The 18,320-nt window shown below is 43.4% G+C and overlaps 1 protein-coding gene across 1 annotated transcript in view; it reads left to right on the top strand.

The window, feature by feature from the left end:
* LOC126334926 (glutamyl aminopeptidase-like) overlaps window positions 1-18,320 on the top strand; it is a 431,383-nt gene that overhangs the window by 17,215 nt on the left and 395,848 nt on the right. The window contains exon 2 of the mRNA XM_049997648.1: window positions 16,288-16,492. Coding sequence (XP_049853605.1) covers window positions 16,288-16,492 — 205 coding nt within the window. The remainder of the gene's footprint in view (window positions 1-16,287; window positions 16,493-18,320) is intronic.

The raw sequence follows: 18,320 nt of genomic DNA, 5'->3' as shown, positions 1-18,320 counted from the left end.
GCGGTCCTCCGCAATGTTTGAAGTGATAATTAAATCAAGACCATACGCTGTCGACAGGCGTTGATATACATCAACGGGGACAGTTGAAAATGTGTGCCCCGTCCGGGACTCGAATCTGTCCATCTTTCCTTTTTTTTTTGCATTTTGTTCCGTATTGTTCATTGCGTCGCAAGACATCCGTTCAAGTTTATCGTTGATTCCTTTACTCAGTTTTTTATTACAGAGAGCGAGTAGTCCTCTGACCAAACACGCTGAGCTACCGTGCCTGCATAACGAAATAGTATTGGCCGGCCGAACCAATCCTATAGCTATTTATCTTTGCCCCGCGGGGCCTGTAAAAATGATGTCACAAGTTAAAACGATCCGTCTGAGCCACCGAGGGCACAGAGGATAGTGCGACTGCAGGGACTTATCCATTGTACGCTCCCCGTGAGACTCACATTCCCAACTTAATGTCGACACACTACATTCGTAGTGCTCCTGCCCTTTACACTCATTAATCGCGGCAAACAATCTTACCGAATCCCATAAGAGTTCCGGCAATACGTGTGCACCCACACAGAAGAAGAAGGTCAGTGGCAGGTTAGCCTTAAGTATATGAAGAAGTTAACTGTTCTTTCGGACGTGTCCGAAAGAACAGAAACCATCTTCATATCCGCAATGTTTAGTCAAACATTACATGCGTTAGAAGAACAGTCGGCTGTGCAATTTGGCACCAGAGGGGTGAATGCGAGATAATGGACAATCCAGCATACCAAAATTTAAAATGTCAATAAGAATAGTGTTTATTAATGGCTCCAGAAAATTTGTAAGGACATGAAACGTATTCGCAGTTGCAAACAGGGACAACAGTCAGCTGTATGAGAGAATGACGACAATGAGAATTTGTGCCGGGCCGGGACTCGAACACGGATATCCCGCTTTACGCGAGCGGTCGCCTTAACCGCTTTGGCTATCTGTCCACGACCCACGGCCGGAGCCAAACTTCCAAATGTCGTCCTAAGGAACACTGTGTCGTTCTTATTAAAAACACAGGCACTGCAATATCAAATTTATGGGAGACATTCTTGAAAAAGGTAGTATGGTAAATTCTCCACACTGTCGAGAACTTTAAAAAAAAATAGTAAACGTGTCGTTCAACATGTATTTTCTCGAGAAGAAATATACAAACAACAAACATATCAAACAATAATTAGAAAGCAGTAAATTGCGCGTTTTTACTTCATCCGTTGTAGCTTGTCTTCTTTCTAAGAGCCAAATACATCGAAAACTATTTTTCTCAGTCAACAGATTTTAGTTTTTCAATGTTGGAACACTTTTTATTAACTATTTATGTTCTTATTTATGCACAGTGTAGACATTTTCCTTTGTTCAGATATTGTTAAATCTAAATACACTATTGCGTTCAGATAATTGGTTTCAATTGTTGGACAACGCTTGTAGGAAAAATACCGGATCTTCTTGCTAGCTTTGCAATCTATCACGAAAATAAGCCAAACGATAAGATAAAGATTAGGAAGACACAAAATCAAAAAATTCCATTGTTGTAACATGCTTCAGCTTGGCGAGAATAGGTTAGTTTCCAATACCAGCAAGCTACACTACATAAAGAATATCTAATATGGTACATTTAGCAATTTAATTCGGCTGTATGTCGTCAACAGCATCTATTCTTTCAGACATGCATCCATGTCTGAAAGACACTTACAGCGAACTATACAGACACTGTCAAATGTAGACATTGCAGTGTATGTACTTCATGCCAAAACAAGGAAAACTCACGATGAAAACATTGCCTCTCTCTATGCGGAAATCACACGAACGGTGTACGAGCACTATGGGACGTAAACGCTGTGAGATACGGAAGTTTGGGTCGGTTCGGAAGGCATGCGCTGGTAGCCAAGTTGTTCAGGCGACAGCTCACAATTAGCGGGAAATCCGGGTTCGAGTCCTCATTCAGCACAAATCTTCCTGTGTCTAGAGTAAAGCATATAGTTGATGTAATATTGCAATCGTTGTTTGCGAATACATTTCGTAAGTTCATGTCAGCTGAGCTAATGTCTGAGGATAAAGTCGCGGAGACTGGACACGTGAAAGTGAGATGTATTTAGGCAGTTATATTGATGGATATATTATTTGATACATTATGAGTAGCTACAGGATGTGAAATGAAGAATCTTTCACCTTGATTAGAATTAAATTCAGTAACTAATCGATTCGTTTGAATATGCACTGTTAGCGTAGACACTGGCTCGTGGAATAATTCTTAGGCGACCTTACGGTTATTTATAATCAGATTCGTACTGAACTGCTAAACCAACTCGTATAAACAGTGACTTCTCTTAAATAAATTGCTTTTTATTTGTAATTTATACAGGGTGTTTCAAAAATAACGGTATATTTGAAACGGCAATAAAAACTAAACGAGCAGCGATAGAAGTACACCGTTTGTTGCAATATGCTTGGGACAACAGTACATTTTCAGGCGGACAAACTTTCGAAATTACAGTAGTTACAATTTTCAACAACAGATGGCGCTGCAAGTGATGTGAAAGATATAGAAGACAATGCAGTCTGTGTGCGCCATTCTGTACGTCGTCTTTCTGCTGTAAGCGTGTGCTGTTCACAACGTGCAAGTGTGCTGTGGACAACATGGTTTATTCCTTAGAACAGAGGATTTTTCTGGTGTTGGAATTCCACCGCCTAGAACACAGTGTTGTTGCAACAAGACGAAGTTTTCAACGGAGGTTTAATGTAACCAAAGGACCGAAAAGGATATGTTAGAAAAATTTCAACGGACTGGGAACGTGACGGATGAACGTGTCGGAAAGGTAAGGCGACCGCATAAGGCAACCACAGAGGGCAACGCACAGCTAGTGCAGCAGGTGATCCAACAGCGGCCTCGGGTTTCCGTTCGCCGTGTTCCAGCTGCGGTCCAAATGACGCCAACGTCCACGTATCGTCTCATGCACCAGAGTTTACACCTCTATCCATACAAAATTCAAATGCGGCAACCCCTCAGCGCCGCTACCATTGCTGCACGAGAGACATTCGCTAACGATATAGTGCACAGGATTGATGACGGCGATATGCATGTGGGCAGCATTTGGTTTACTGATGAAGCTTATTTTTACCTGGACGGCTTCGTCAATAAACAGAACTGGCGCATATGGGGAACCGAAAAGCCCCATGTTGCAGTCCCATCGTCCCTGCATCCTCAAAAAGTACTGGTCTGGGCAGCCATTTCTTCCAAAGGAATCATTGGCCCATTTTTCAGATCCGAAACGATTACTGCATCACGCTATCTGGACATTCTTCGTGAATTTGTGGCGGTACAAACTGCCTTAGACGACACTGGGAACACATCGTGGTTTATGCAAGATGGTGCCCGGCCACATCGCACGGCCGACGTCTTTAATTTCCTGGATGAATATTTCGATGATCGTGTGATTGCTTTGGGCTATCCGAAACATACAGGAGGCGGCGTGGATTGGCCTCCCTATTCGCCAGTCATGAACCCCTGTGACTTCTTTCTGTGGGGACACTTGAAAGACCAGGTGTACCGGCAGAATCCAGAAACAATTGAACAGCTGAAGCAGTACATCTCATCTGCATGTGAAGCCATTCCGCCAGACACGTTGTCAAAGGTTTCGGGTAATTTCATTCAGAGACTACGCCATATTATTTGCTACGCATGGTGGATATGTGGAAAATATCGTACTATAGAGTTTCCCAGACCGCAGCGCCATCTGTTGTTGACAATTGTAACTACTGTAATTTCGAAAGTTTGTCTGCCTGAAAATGTACTGTTGCCCCAAGCATATTGCAACAAACGGTGTATTTCTATCGCTGCTCGTTTAGTTTGTATTGCCGTTTCAAATATACCGGTCATTTTTGAAACACCCTGTATCAGTGTGAATGAGGAGGACATAGCTTGATGTGTTCGATTATATGAAGATTAATAAACTAAGTCACTCGACACCTTTTTTCGTAGGGTATTCTTGTCATCACTAATTTGTGACTAATGACAGGCACTTCTCGGGCAGTAGGCACACGGTTTCTTCCTTTCCTGTGCGTGATCTGTTTGTAAGTTCTATAGATACGATTGCCTTCAAATTAAATAAATTATAGAACTTCGGAAAATGGCCATGTGCAGCAAGCATCAAGTGTAATTATGTAATAAAAAAGAACACTTAAAAATGGAATTCATTTTCCCGAAACGTGTGATGCGCAACATAAACTAAACCAATAAAAATCAAGACTGGGAGCAGCAACTGCATTGATGTTAAAACGAAACCAGTCTTTTTACCGTAACTGGCTATCAGAAACCGTTTTATAATGGACAAAAGAAAAACAGATCATTTAAGATGTCGCTAAAAGTCTCATCCTAAAATGAGAGTACCACGTACAGCACGCGCAAGTTCTCCTGCCTGTAAACGGGTATGTCGTTAAGGAAAACCCATACTGTAGAAATGAAGCCAGTGTGGTGATTACTCCGGCTCGTTAGCGTCAGTAATGCGTTTCCAGCGAGCGGGAGCTCTGGAAGTTGGAGGAAACTGGAGTAATGGCTTAACTGCGCAGCTCTTTTCAGCCCTCTTCATAGCTTCCGCGACTTACCCACGTTCCACTTTCTCCGCCGTTCCCGTCCTTCACTCACGTCCATTTCTGCCGCTGCCCACAGCTCTGTCAGCCTGCATGTTATCTCTATTAGTCTTCTCTCCTCTAAGAAATACAAACAGTGTTGTATTCTGCTGTAGCTATCATTGTTTTACTATTTCTCTCATTACTGTCTCTAAGTGTTGCATCTAACATGAAATACCCGACCTTTTATAAAACCTCCGTCGCCACGAAGATAATGATAAAAGAGGGAAATTTCTAGTTAAATGTGAGATAGATCCCTGTGGCTTGTTATTGTCAGGATGAATAAATAAAGTATTGTACCTGCTTGGAAAGTATTTAAACACCTGTTAGCTACTCCCTGTTCATTCTTTTCACCCTTACACTTGGAGCTAAGACTCGCAATAGTTTTTGCATACAAGGCCGTGAAAATGAGTAGCACAAAAGCAGACATTAAGAAGTGTTGCAAGTCCAAATGAATCGACCTAATAGTTGCAATGCATAAACTATGTCCTACAGTTCTGAATCGTAAATCAATGGTGTTATTCGAGAGCCTGTCATAGCAGAAATAAACAAAATTTGGAAAATACATACAGAAACTGATGCGCTGTTTATGATAAAACAAATACTTGGCAAATATAAATTTGAAAAGGAAATTCATTTTAGGATAAACAGACACACAGTTCAAAAATATTCAAGATGAAAATAAAAATTTGACTATTATTGGAAGTTACAAAAGAAGAACAAACTGCTGAAAATATTAGAATGATTAACCAGAACGAGAACCAGTACGACTTTGCTTACAAATACGTAACTCATACAGATAGAAAACTCCTGGGGCCATAAATAGGTACTAAAGAAACCAAACACGGACGATTACGTAGTTCTATAAAACAACGACTATTTCATTAATATTGTATTGAAGAGAAATGTCGTTTAAAACTAATCGATAAAAGAACAAGATCACTTTCAAGACTGCAACTATCCAACGTATAAGAAATCGTAACAACTAAAACAGTCTTTTATCACACATTTCTTTATTCAATTCTATTACCACTTTCGATCATTAGATCATCATCAGATTCATTCGTCTACTTAGAGCTTAAAAGAAGAAAATCAAATTTTAATTTTAATAATTAACAGCCTCAGTTGCACTGTTTGCCTAGAATTTAGCTAGGTTTCAGTCAGGATAACCCAACCTTCTTCAGAATAACAGTGACTACCGTCTTTCCATAGTGAACATCGTCAAGCTAAAACCACAAATTCATAAATCATCGTCAGACTATAAATCTGATCTGGAACTTCCTCAGCCCCACTTCGCGACCGCGATGCGGCAGCCACGAGTGCTGTACTGGAACTCAAATAAAATTTTTAGCGATGGCTTACATGGTCACGAGACATAAACACAGGATAATACTGCGATGGACACTGATGTCCTTGATGTAGGATGTATGGTACACAAAGGGTACGCGCTGTCACTTTGCAATTTCTTGTCAGTGGTCAACACTTCTTATAAGCACACTAATATCATAAATGCGAAAGTAACTCTGACTGTAACGCTTCCACAAGTAAACCACTTTACCGATTTTGATAAAATTTGGTATGAAGGTAGGCTGAACGATAAGAAAAAACATAAGCTGCCTTAAAATGTTTGTAGTACAACATATTCATTGATCTAAGGAATACAACGCAAAATATAGAACAATAATTACTCTTTGAAAAAACTGAAATTTATCGTATTTGTGAAAATACTGTTATAGTTTGACGTGTTTTACATAATACGATTCAACACAATGAATACGATTATACAGTCCCCTACGTCTTTAACACATATTTCCATACTAATATCAGTCACAAACCTTATACAGAAGCTCGAAATTTAGCCGCGTACTTCAATGCGAGATGCTTATAACAGCCCGCATCTCGTGGTCGTGCGGTAGCGTTCTCGCTTCCCGCGCCCGGGTTCGATTCCCGGTGAGGTTAGGGATTTTCTCTGCCTCGTGATGGCTGGGTGTTGTGTGTTGTCCTTAGGTTAGTTAGGTTTAAGTAGTTCTAAGTTCTAGGGGACTGATGACCATAGATGTTAAGTCCCATAGTGCTCAGTGCCATTTGAACCTTTTTTTTTTCTTTTTTTTTTTTTTTTTTTTTTGCTTATAACAGGTTATTGAACGAAACTTCGTCTCGAAACCTGGCAGAAAATCCAAAGAGATTCTGGTCGTATGTGAAGTATTAGCGGCAAGAAACAATCAGTGCCTTCTCTGCGCGATAGCAATGGAGATACTATCGAAGACAGTCCTGCCAAGGCAGAGTTATTAAACGCAGCTTTCCGAAATGCATTCACAAAAGAAGACGAAGTAAATATTTCAGAATTCGAATCAAGAACAGCCGCCAACATGAGTAACGTAGAAGTTAATATCCTCGGATTAGTGAAGCAACTTAAATCACTTAATAAAAGCTAGTTTTCTGGCCCATACTATGCACCAATTAGGTTCGTTTCAGAGTATACTGGCACATTAGCTCCATACTTAACAATCATAAACAACCGTTCGTTCGACGACAGATCCGTACCCAAAGAATGGAAAGTTGCACAGGACACACTAATATTCAAGACAGATAGCAGGAGTAATCGACTTAATTACAGTATGAAACGTCCCCTTAGAAAAATTATACAAGACTGTGCTTAAACTGAAACACAATATTTTTGGCGCAACGCAATCTGACTTCCAAAAATCCCTACGAAAGAATGGCCCTGACTAACATTAACCTATACGTTTCACAAATCACTTACCTCACAAAAATCTTCGTTACTCAAGCTACTGCAATACAGCGAGCGCCGCTACTGCCAGCTAAATAAAAGATTCAAACTACGGAAGGCACTAACTACTGATAGGCATAGTTAGCGAATGAAAGATTTTAATAGAGAACAAACAATGTATTTACCTTAATAGTCATAATATATATAGCAGTTCATGACACCAATTCTTACAAATTTCAAAACTCCGCCATCTCTCTCCCCACGTCCACCACTGCTGGCGGCTCACCTCCAACTGCGCAACGCTACGCGCTGTTAGCATCCAGCTGCCGCTGCCCAACACTACAATGGCAGACAACAATGCAAACCAGCCAATGACTGCACACGGCGCAGCCAGTGATTTTTATACAGAGCGCTACGTGGCGGTGGCGTTACCAATAAAAAAACCTAAACAGCCTACTTACAACAGGTCCATATCATTAACGTCGATATGCGGCAGGATTTTCAGACCATATATTGTGTTCGAACATTATGAATTACCTCGAAGGAAACGGTCTATTGACACACAGTCAACATGGGTTTAGAAAACATCGTTTTTGTGAAACACAACTCGCTCTTTATTCGCATGAAGTGCTGAGTGCTATTGACTACGGATATCAGATAGATTCTGTATTTCTGGATTTCCGGAAGGCTTTTGACACTGTACCACACAAGGGGTTTGTGGTGCAATTGCGTGCTTATGGAATATCGTCTCAGTTATGAGACAGGATTTGTGATTTCCTGTCAGAGATGTCACAGTTCGTAGTAATTGGCAGAAAGTCGTCGAGTAAAACAGAAGTGAATTCCGGCGTTCCCGATGGTAGTGTTATTGACCCTTTTCTGTTCCTTATCTATATAAACGATTTGGGAGACAATCTGAGCAGCCGTCTTAGGTTGTTTGCAGCGGACGCCGTCGTTTATCGACTAATAAAGTCATCAGAAGATCAAAACAAATTTCAAAACGATTTAGAAACGATATCTGTATGGTGCGAAAATTGACCCTAAATAATGAAAAGTGTGAGGTCATCCAATGAGTGCTAAAAGGAATTCGTTAAACTTCGGTTAGACGATAAATCAGTCAAATCTAAAAGCCGTAAATTCAACTATATACCTAGGAATTACAATTACGAACAACTTAAATTGGAAGCAACACATAGAAAATGTTGTGGGGAAGGCTAGCCGAAGACTGCGTTTTATTGGCAGGACACTTAGAAAATGTAACAGATCTACTTAGGAGACTGCCTAAACTACGCTTGTCCGTCCTCTTTTAGAATACGGCTGCGCGGTGTTGGATCCTTACCAAATAGGACTGACGGAGTACATCGAAGAAGTTCAAAGAAAGCCAGCACGTTTTGTGTTATCGCGAAATGTAGGAGAGAGTATCATTGATATGATACAGGATTTGAGCTGGACATCATTAAAACAATGGCGTTTTTCGTTGCGACGGAATCTTCTAATTCCAATCACCAACTTTCTCCTCCAAATTCGAAAATATTTTGTTGACATCGACCTACACAGGGAGAAAGGATCATCACGATAAAATAAGGGAAATCAGAGCTCGTACAGAAAGATTTAGATGTCCGTTCTTTCCACGCGCTATACGAGATTGGAATAATAGAGAATTGTGAAGGTGGTTCGATGAACCCTCTGCGAGGCACTTAAATGTGATTTGCAGAGTATGCATGTAGATGTAGACAGCGGATCACAGACCCTTTCGTTATGTCGTTGTGTTGTTGGATAACAGTAATGGTTTGGCTACATTTAATCTGTTATGTATACAGGGGTTTGCAAAAAGGTACGGCCAAACTTTCAGGAAACACAGCAACAGAACGTACCAGCGTGACTACAAAAACTTTGTTACAGGAAATGTTCAAAATGTTCTCAGTTAGTGAGGATATATGCATCCACCCTCCGTCGCATGGAATCCCTGATGCGCTGATGCAGCCCTGGAGAATGGCGTATTGTATCACTGCCGTCCACAATATGAGCACGAAGAGTCTCTACATTTGGTGCCGGGGTTGCGTAGACAAGAGCTTTCAAATGCCCCCATAAATGAAAGTCAAGAGTGTTGAGGTCAGCAGAGCGTGGAGGCCGTGGAATTGGTCCGCCTCTACCAATCCATCGGTCACCGAATCTGTTGTTGAGAAGCGTACGAACACTTCGACTGAAATGTGCAGGAGGTCCATCGTGAATGAATCACATGTTGTGTCGTACTTGTAAAGGCACATGTTCTAGCAGCACAGGTAGAGTATCCCGTATGTAATCAAGCTAACGTGCTCCATTGAGCGTAGGTGGAAGAACATGGGCCCAATCAAGACATCACCAACAATGCCTGCCCAAACGTCACAGAAAATCTGTGTTGATGACGTGATTGCACAATTGCGTGCGGATTCTCGCCAGCCCACACATGTTGATTGTGAAAATTTACAATTTGGTCACGTTGGAATGACGCCACATCTGTAAAGAAAACATTTGCACTGAAATGAGGATTGACACATTGTTGGATGAACCATTCGCAGAAGTGTACCCGTGGAGGCCAATCAGCTGCTGATAGTGCCTGCATACGCTGTACATGGTACGGAAACAACTGGTTCTCCCCTAGCACTTTCCATACAGTGACGTGGTCAACGTTACCTTGTTCAGCCGCAACTTTTCTGACGCTGACATTAGAGTTATCGTCAACTGCACGAAGAATTGCCTCGTCCATTGCAGGTGTCCTCGTCGTTCTAGGTCTTCCCCAGTCGCGAGTCATAAGCTGGAATGTTCCGTGCTCCCTAAGAAGCCGATCAATTGCTTCGAACGTCTTCCTGTCGGGACACCTTCGTTCTGGAAATCTCTCTCGATACAAACATACCGCGCCACGGCTATTGCCCGTGCTAATCCATACATCAAATGGGCATCTGCCAACTCCGCATTTGTAAACATTGCACTGACTGCAAAACCACGTTCGTGTTGGGCCAACTGGCGGTGAATCGAGGAAGTACAGTACATACCGATGAAACTAAAATGAGTTCAAACATGGAACTTAAGCGTTTCCGGACACATGTCCACGTACCATCTTTTCTTTATTTGTGTGTGAGGAATGTTTCCTGAAAGTTTGGCCGTACCTTTTTGTAACACCCTGTATAAAGCCGCATCTGTGTACGCGTGCACTTCTGGGATCTGCTCCAAATCGATGGATGGATTTCAAGAAAATTTGGCACAGATGTGACAGACCCCAGAATTATCAGTACAATGTGATTTATAGCCTCTTGGCCCCAATAGAAGTGGAGATACAAGCAAATACATGTTTTCCAGCCTCTGGCACATAGGTTTCCCTCCATGAAAAAACATGTTGTGTGACAACAGCACTGGCCTGCCAAATGAAATTGCTTTGCTGCACAGCCTACATGTCACAGGTAAGCAACAGTTTTCTGGGCTCCAACATGTTGGCTGTCCTGCATGACAGGCGTTTTGTGTGGGAGTAATATGAGGGCAGTTTACTGACCTGCTTCACATGGTGTCCTGTACATCAGGGGACAAAAATGAATTTCAGGCACCTGATGTGTAGCTTGCCCTGCATGACAGGCATGTTGTGGGAGTATTGTCAACCTGCATTATTGAACTGCATTGCAGAGACTACATGTGTTAATGAGCATGGATATGGACAGGTTGAAGTGAACAGAGGAGGGGATGGACAGTGCAAAGGGGAGGAGGAAAAGGACAGAGAAAGGAGAGAGGAAATAAGAGGGAGATGCTTGAAGCAGGTGGAAGGTGTAGAGGGGTAGTGGTCAGGTGGAAAGGGAAGTGGGGGGGGGGGGGGGTAGGGGTTGCCAGAGCCAGAGATGGAAAGAAAGACTTGGGGAGATATGGTCAGAGGCAGGGAGGAGAAAGATATGGTCAGAGAAGTGGTGGGGGATATGGGCAAACAGAGGGGGGAGGAGAGACTGGGGAGGAGATGATATACTGATAGAGTTGGGAGGATAAGGTGGACCGAAAGGGGGAGAAAGAGGCAGACACAGTGATTGGAGTAGGAAGATGTGTGTTCAGTACATATGTCGAACACACACGCAGGCGAAACCGCAAGTGAAACGCTAGTTCACACTAAAAAATTTTTTTTTTCTCTTGAAAATTTGAGAGTGATGTGATTGTATGACTATTTCCCTATCGACTTTTAATTATATTCCTGTTTTGTTATTGAAATAGTTATAGTGAGGAAAGTTAGTTGCCTGTTGGAGGCGGAGTATGAACTGTCAATGGTACACATGTTCCGGTCCTGTGCTCGAACTACGGAATCTTGCCGCCCGGAGTGGGCGCGTGGTTTAAGGCGCTATGTCACGGATTGCGCTGCCCCTCCCGCCTGAGGTGCGAGTCCTCCCTCGGGCGTGGGTGTGTGTGTGTTGTTCTTAAGGTAGCGTAAGTTAATTTAAGTAGCGTGTAAGTCTAGGGACCGACGACCTCAGAAGTTTGGTCTCGTAGGAATTCATACACACATGGAATCTTCCAGAAATGGTTGGATTGCTACAGCGCTTTGACTGTTGACATTGACCCTGCTTGGGGGTCAAAGGGAGGCTGGCGACACTTATTTAGATGATCTTATAGTGTAACGTAGAAGGAATAAATTCGCATCCACCACTATACGTTTCGAATTAAATCCACGTAGCAGCACGTCGCGTAAATCACGTCGCGCGCTGTACGTCGCCAACAGTGTGTGGATTCTGGCGGCGGACGCTAGTGTTGCATCGTGTGACGTCACAGAAGCTCCGCGGCTCCTATGAAAAGGACGTATCAAGCTCACTTGCCTACTTCACTTACCTCCATTTCATTTTCAGTACACCCGTTGCTACATCAGCCCCTCCATTCCGTTCACTAATTCATTTATTTGATTTCTGCTTATCCAAGTAATTGGACACTCCTCACATTTTGAATAGTTTTCTAATTACACACCAGCCACGAGTGACAATACACACGGGAAACTTCCTGTTTTAGACGTGTCAGGAGCTCAGGTTAGAAAACCCTACTTAGTTAATCAGAAGCATCCCAGGCGATTTTCATTCTTCTGTACTTTTATATTACCGTCTGTCCAGACACAGTAGCCAGCTTTTATCACCAGTACTGAATTCTGTTATCCTATCTTTTCCAGGGTCCGAAAATCAACAAGGTAGGAAGACCATATTCAGAGAATGATGGGATATTTGGGCAGTGAAATGGAAGCTAAAGTAAAGTTTCTTAGAATCTACATTCTGCAAGCACAACAATCTGAGAATAAACATTTATGAAACAAAAATGCCAACATGCAAGTATTCAGTTATAGAGGAAAAACCGTGAGAAATACTCCAGAATAAATTTTTCATTGTGCAGCGGAGTGTGCAGTGATATGAAGCTTATTGGCAGACTAAAACAATGTGCCTTTGCAAAGGTCTTGGGTTTGAGATGTGGTCTGGTACACTGTTTTAATCTCCCAGAAAATTTCTTAAAGAATATCGATTCAGTTCCTTTCAGTTTGCAACTGTGAAAGTGGATTATCGATTATGGCAAAAATGAACTTGGAGTATGACTCATGACATGCAGAACAACATCAAACCAAACTTTTCTTACGGTTTTCAGAAACAAGCAGTACGTATCTCTTCACTGACTCATGATTTTCTGATTGAGAAAACCACCTGCAAAAACATGTCAGTTTTATTTGATTGAACACTAACTGATATTATTTATCTTTTCTTATTTTAAAGACAAGAGTGTTTATTTCTAATGACATAAGTTTAGTGAGGTGTGCACCTACGCAGCTAAGTCGTCAGGGCGCCTGAATGCCATTCAGAGTACGGAGTTTCAATTTTCAATCGTGTAAGGGATTGTTCCTTGGCTGGAGGACTGAGACGAGTTGCACTCCAGCTCGTGAGGCGAACCTACGACCTATAGTTTTGTCCACAACGCCCTGAACGCACTTTCATGGGGATGTGGGGAGTGGAGGAAGCAAGCCCCGGATGCCAAAGGCCAGGGGGAGAGTGGCGGTGTTGTGGGATAAGCTGCACTTTAAATATGTTTCTGTACGGGATTCGCCTTGAGCAAACACAATACTTTTCCCAAAACATGTTTCGCTGAATTTACGGTATCAAAATGGTTCAAACGGCTCAGAGCACTATGGGACTTAACTTCTGAGGTCATCAGTCCCCTATAACTTAGAAGTACTTAAACCTAACTAACCTAAGGACATCGCACAAATCCATGCCCGAGGTAGGGATCGAACCTGAGACTGTAGCGCTTGGAACCGCTCGCCCACCCCCGTCGACAATTTACGGTATCATCAGTGTTTTTTTATCTAATTTCTAATCAACGACAAAATGTCCTATACATGTATAAATTTAAGTTTTTAAGAAAGTATTCACAAACTAGAAACAAAATTTTTGACTTTTATTCTTACAACATGCTGTGATTTTTGTAGTTTTCTATGTTTAGCATTACAGTTGTTTTTTCTTTCACGGTTTGTCTGGAACAACAGCGAACGATGTAGAAAGTTGTTCACGTTGAAAATTTACGACTGAGAATGTTATGTTTCAGATAATTTTGTCCTGTATGGAAGATAAGGTGTGTGTGTGTGTGTGTGTGTGTGTGTGTGTGTGTGTGTGTGTGTGTGTGTGTCCTCGCATGCCTGTTTTTATGGGTTAGTTTGGCAGTCCTCTGCGAGCACTTATTATTTCTTTTCCTTCAACGATGGCTTTCTGTGTTTGGTAGTTTTCCTCAATTATTAGTTTTTGTGTGGGGTTGCTGCAGCACTTGATAATTTTTAAGTCTGTAAATGATTTCTGTTACACTTTATTTCATATTTATAAACTGATCTGCGAATATAGAATGACAGCTGTTACTTTTTAGTGCTCTTCTGTATTCTGTCTGCCTAACGCTGAAATTTCGCTTTGCTCTTGTAGTGCCGACAATACACATGTGCTTACTAATTTGGCTTGATAAGGCATGTCAATCACTTCATAACGGCTACGGCACACACAGGTACCGCACTATTAGATCTCCAGTGTTTGCAGCCGGACACAAAACACTCACCACCCGAAGTCGGCCGACTGCTACCGGCTTCAACTGATCCAGAATTTGAGAGGGCGTTGTGAACAAACTATACTGAGTGAAAAGGCAGTGGTCTCATGTCTGAAAAAGTGACAATGCCTTGATCAGTGCCACACCCTTCCTTGAACCTCACCCAAATGGTTGCATCTCGTGGTCCTCTGAATCTGATTGCAGAGTCGCTTTTTAAACATTAGGGAGGTGCCGAAATTGGCTAATATTGGCTAGTATACACTGACGGAAAAAATCGCAAGTCTGAAAAATAATTAATGTAGAGTAATGAATTTCGAGAATATGTCTAGGTAACATATTTAAGTGATTAACATTGCAAGATCACAGGTTAATGTAAGCACGAGATAAGTAATAGCAAATGTGATTTGCTGGTGCACTAATAACCTGCGTAGCCGCCAGAATGTTGAATGCAAGCATGCAAACGTGCAGTCAGTTTATGGGCCGACGTTCCGTGTCAATACTGGGACAGCGAATGCTGTTTGTGGACGATGGTGGAGTTGTCGTCCGATGATGTCCCATGTGTGCTCGACTTGAGACAGATCTGATGATCGAGCAGGCCAAGGCAACATGTCGACACTCTGTAGAGCATATTGGGTTACAACAGCGGTATCTGGGCGAACGTTACCCTGCTAGATAACACCCCCTAAAATGTTCATGAATGGCAGGCCGGTCGGTGTGGCCGAGCGGTTCTGGCGCTTCTGTCTGGAGCCGAGCGACCGTTACGGTCGCAGGTTCGAATCCTGCCTCGGGTATGGATGTGTGTGATGAGGTTAATTAGGGTTTATTAGTTCCAAGTTCTAGGGGATTGATGACCTCAGAAGTTAAGTCGCATAGTGCTCAGAACCATTTGAACGATGAATGGCAGCACAACAGGTCGAATCACCAGACTGACTTACAAATTTGCAGTGAGGGCGAGTTGGATAACCACGAGAGTGCTCCTGCTGTCGTATGAAATCACACCTCACAGGATAAATCACCAAGACTAGCACAGAGACAGAATCAGTTTTTATCAAAAAACGCAACAGATTTCCACCTTGCTCGCCAATGAGCTCTCGCTTGACATCACTAAAGTCGCAAATGGCGGTGGTTTGGGGTCAGTGAAATGCACCCTACAGGGCATCTGGCTCAGAACTGTCCTTGAAGTAACAGATTTGTAACCGCTGTTGTGTCACTGTGGTACCAGCTGCTGCTCAGATTGCTGCTGCAGATGCAGTATGATGCGACAGTCATGCACCGAACACTAGGGTCTTCCATCTCGGTAGTGCCAAGTGGCCTACCGGAGCCCGGTCTTCTTGCGACCGTACATTCCCGTGACCACCGCTGCCAGCAATCATGTACAGTGGCTACATTCCTGTCAAGTTCAAAATGGTTCAAATGGCTCTGAGTACTATGGGACTTCACTTCTGAGGTCATGAGTCCCGTAGAACTTAGAACTACCTAAACCTACCTAACCTAATGACATCACACACATCCATGCCCCAGGCAGGATTCGAACCTGCGACCGTAGCAGCAACGCGGTTCCGGACTGAAGCGCCTAGAACCACTCGGGCACAGAGGCCGGCAGTGGCGTACTCATAATGGGATAGAAACCTAGGCAGTCTCCTTTCTCCAAGGCGTGTAGATGATTTGCTGAGGAGTTTGGGGATAGGGGGCGGGGACTAGGGGAGAGTGACTGACAGGTGGGAGCCATGAGGTGAGTCTTGAATGACTGGACCTGTCAGGCGGATAGAGAGACAAGTTCTGGAGTTGGATTACTTGGGCGCGGTGTTCGTCGACCAGCTGCAGTACTCGTCCTTACCAGCCATTTTCTGTCCGCACAGGTTGCCGGAGGACGTGGAGCCTCTGCACTACGAGCTGCTGCTGAACCCCCAGCTGGAGGAGGGAACCTTCATGGGCGCCGTGTCCATAACGGTGCAGACGCAGCGCGCCAGGGGCTGGTTGGCGGTGCACAGCAAGGGCCTCAACATCACCGAGAGCCGCATGATCAGGGTGCTGGACAGCGCCGAGGTGCCACTGCTCGAGCCCGTGAGTTGCCAACACGCTCTTGTTTCCAAACACCAATTTAACGTGACGAAAATTCCAAATACGCTGACAGAAAAAACAGGCAACACCAAAACAGAGTTGTGCGTCATAAACGAAGGTTGGTAGGCGTGTTTCTACATCTGAAAGATGATGTTAGTTCAGATTTTAGGCAAGTCGCATAAGGGTGGTACCAGTAGCGCCACCGTGAGGACGAACATTAAGCTTGCTTTAAATACACGCTGTCACGGTCGTGAGCGTCAGTTACCTTTGAGACCGGACACGGTGACTTGATGTTACTCAGCGATGCCTTCAAGGCGACGAAGTCGTCATTAGCAAAACTTCACTGAGTTTGGAGGAGGTCGTGTAATTGGCCTGCTAGAAGCTGGATGTACCTTCTGCGATAGTGCAGAAAGACTTGGCAGGAATGTAGCCACTGTACATGATTGCTGGCAGCAGTGGTCACGGGAATGCACGGTCGCGAGAAGACCGGACTCCGGTAAGCCACTTGGCACTACCGAGATGGAAGACCCTAGTGTTCGGTGTATGACTGTCGCATCATACTGCATCTGCAGCAGCAATCTGAGCAGCAGTTGAGACAACGACGCAACGAACTGTTGCAAATCGGTATCAAGGACAGCTCCGTGCTAGACATCCTGTAGCGTGCATTCCACTGACCCCAAACCACGCCATTTGCGGCTTCGGTGGTGTTAGGCGAGAGCCGATTGGAAGGCATGGTGAAGGTCTGTTGTGTTCCCTGATAAAAGCTGGTTCTGCCTCAGTGCCAATTATAGCATGTTTTGGTTAGAAGGAGGCCAGTTGCAGATCTGCAACCAAACTGTTTGCGTGCTAGACACACTGAACCTACACCTGGAGCTATAGTCTGGAGTGCGATTTCACATGACAGAGAAGCACTCTCGCGCTTATCCCACGCACCCTCACTGCAAATTTGTAAGTCATTCTCGTGATTCGGCCTGTTGTGCTGCCATTCATAAACAGCATTCCAGAGGGATTTCCCATAAGGATAACGCTCACCCACGTACCACTCTACAGAGTGCCGACATGTTGTCTTGGTCTGCTCGACCACCAGTCTGTCTCCTGTGGAGCACATGTGGGGTATCATCGCACGACAGCTCCAGTGCCATCCACAAACAGCATGAGCAGTCCCTGTATCCTGACATCCGGCACTTGTACAACACAATGCATCCACATTTGCATGCTTGCATTCAAGATTCTGGCGCCCTCACCGGTTATTAATGTACCATCTAAACATTCATGGTGGTGGCTGTTTGTTCTATATCGTGTCTCCCTACCACTTTTTCGCAACGACGCTCTGAGCGTGTTTTTTTAGGAAATTAACTAGTTTGAACCTGGGACCTATTGCTGGTAAGGAGACGCCAGACCACACATGACATTTAGAATTCAGAAGAGTTCAGTGAGACTAGCGATGATATAACCAAATACTAAATGATCTCAGCGTCAGCTCCACTGCACTCCCTGTAAAAGAATCTTAATACTAATTAAATCTAGTGGAAGGGGTTCAAGGCTTTCCTATTTTTAGTTATCTGGTAAAATAACGTCGAAAAAGCAGTTAAGTTTACCATTGGAAATTTTATTCTACTCACAAAACATTGTTTATAAATTGCACTATTGATAAAAGGAAGTGATTTAATACAGGACGGTAAAAACCAACTGCGTTCAACAAAAATGTGAACGAATATTCCCAGAATGGGTTTCCAAGTTCTACAATGGATCGAAGGGTGACTTATGCCACATCACATCTATAATCTAGGTTTCAATTAAGTTTCACAAAAGAGAAAACTATCAAAATGAT

Source organism: Schistocerca gregaria, chromosome 2 (genome assembly GCF_023897955.1).
Source record: "Schistocerca gregaria isolate iqSchGreg1 chromosome 2, iqSchGreg1.2, whole genome shotgun sequence".
Lineage (NCBI taxonomy): Eukaryota > Metazoa > Arthropoda > Insecta > Orthoptera > Acrididae > Schistocerca > Schistocerca gregaria.
Note: the sequence above shows the minus strand (reverse complement) of the source record. Positions and strands in the feature narration are given on the sequence as shown.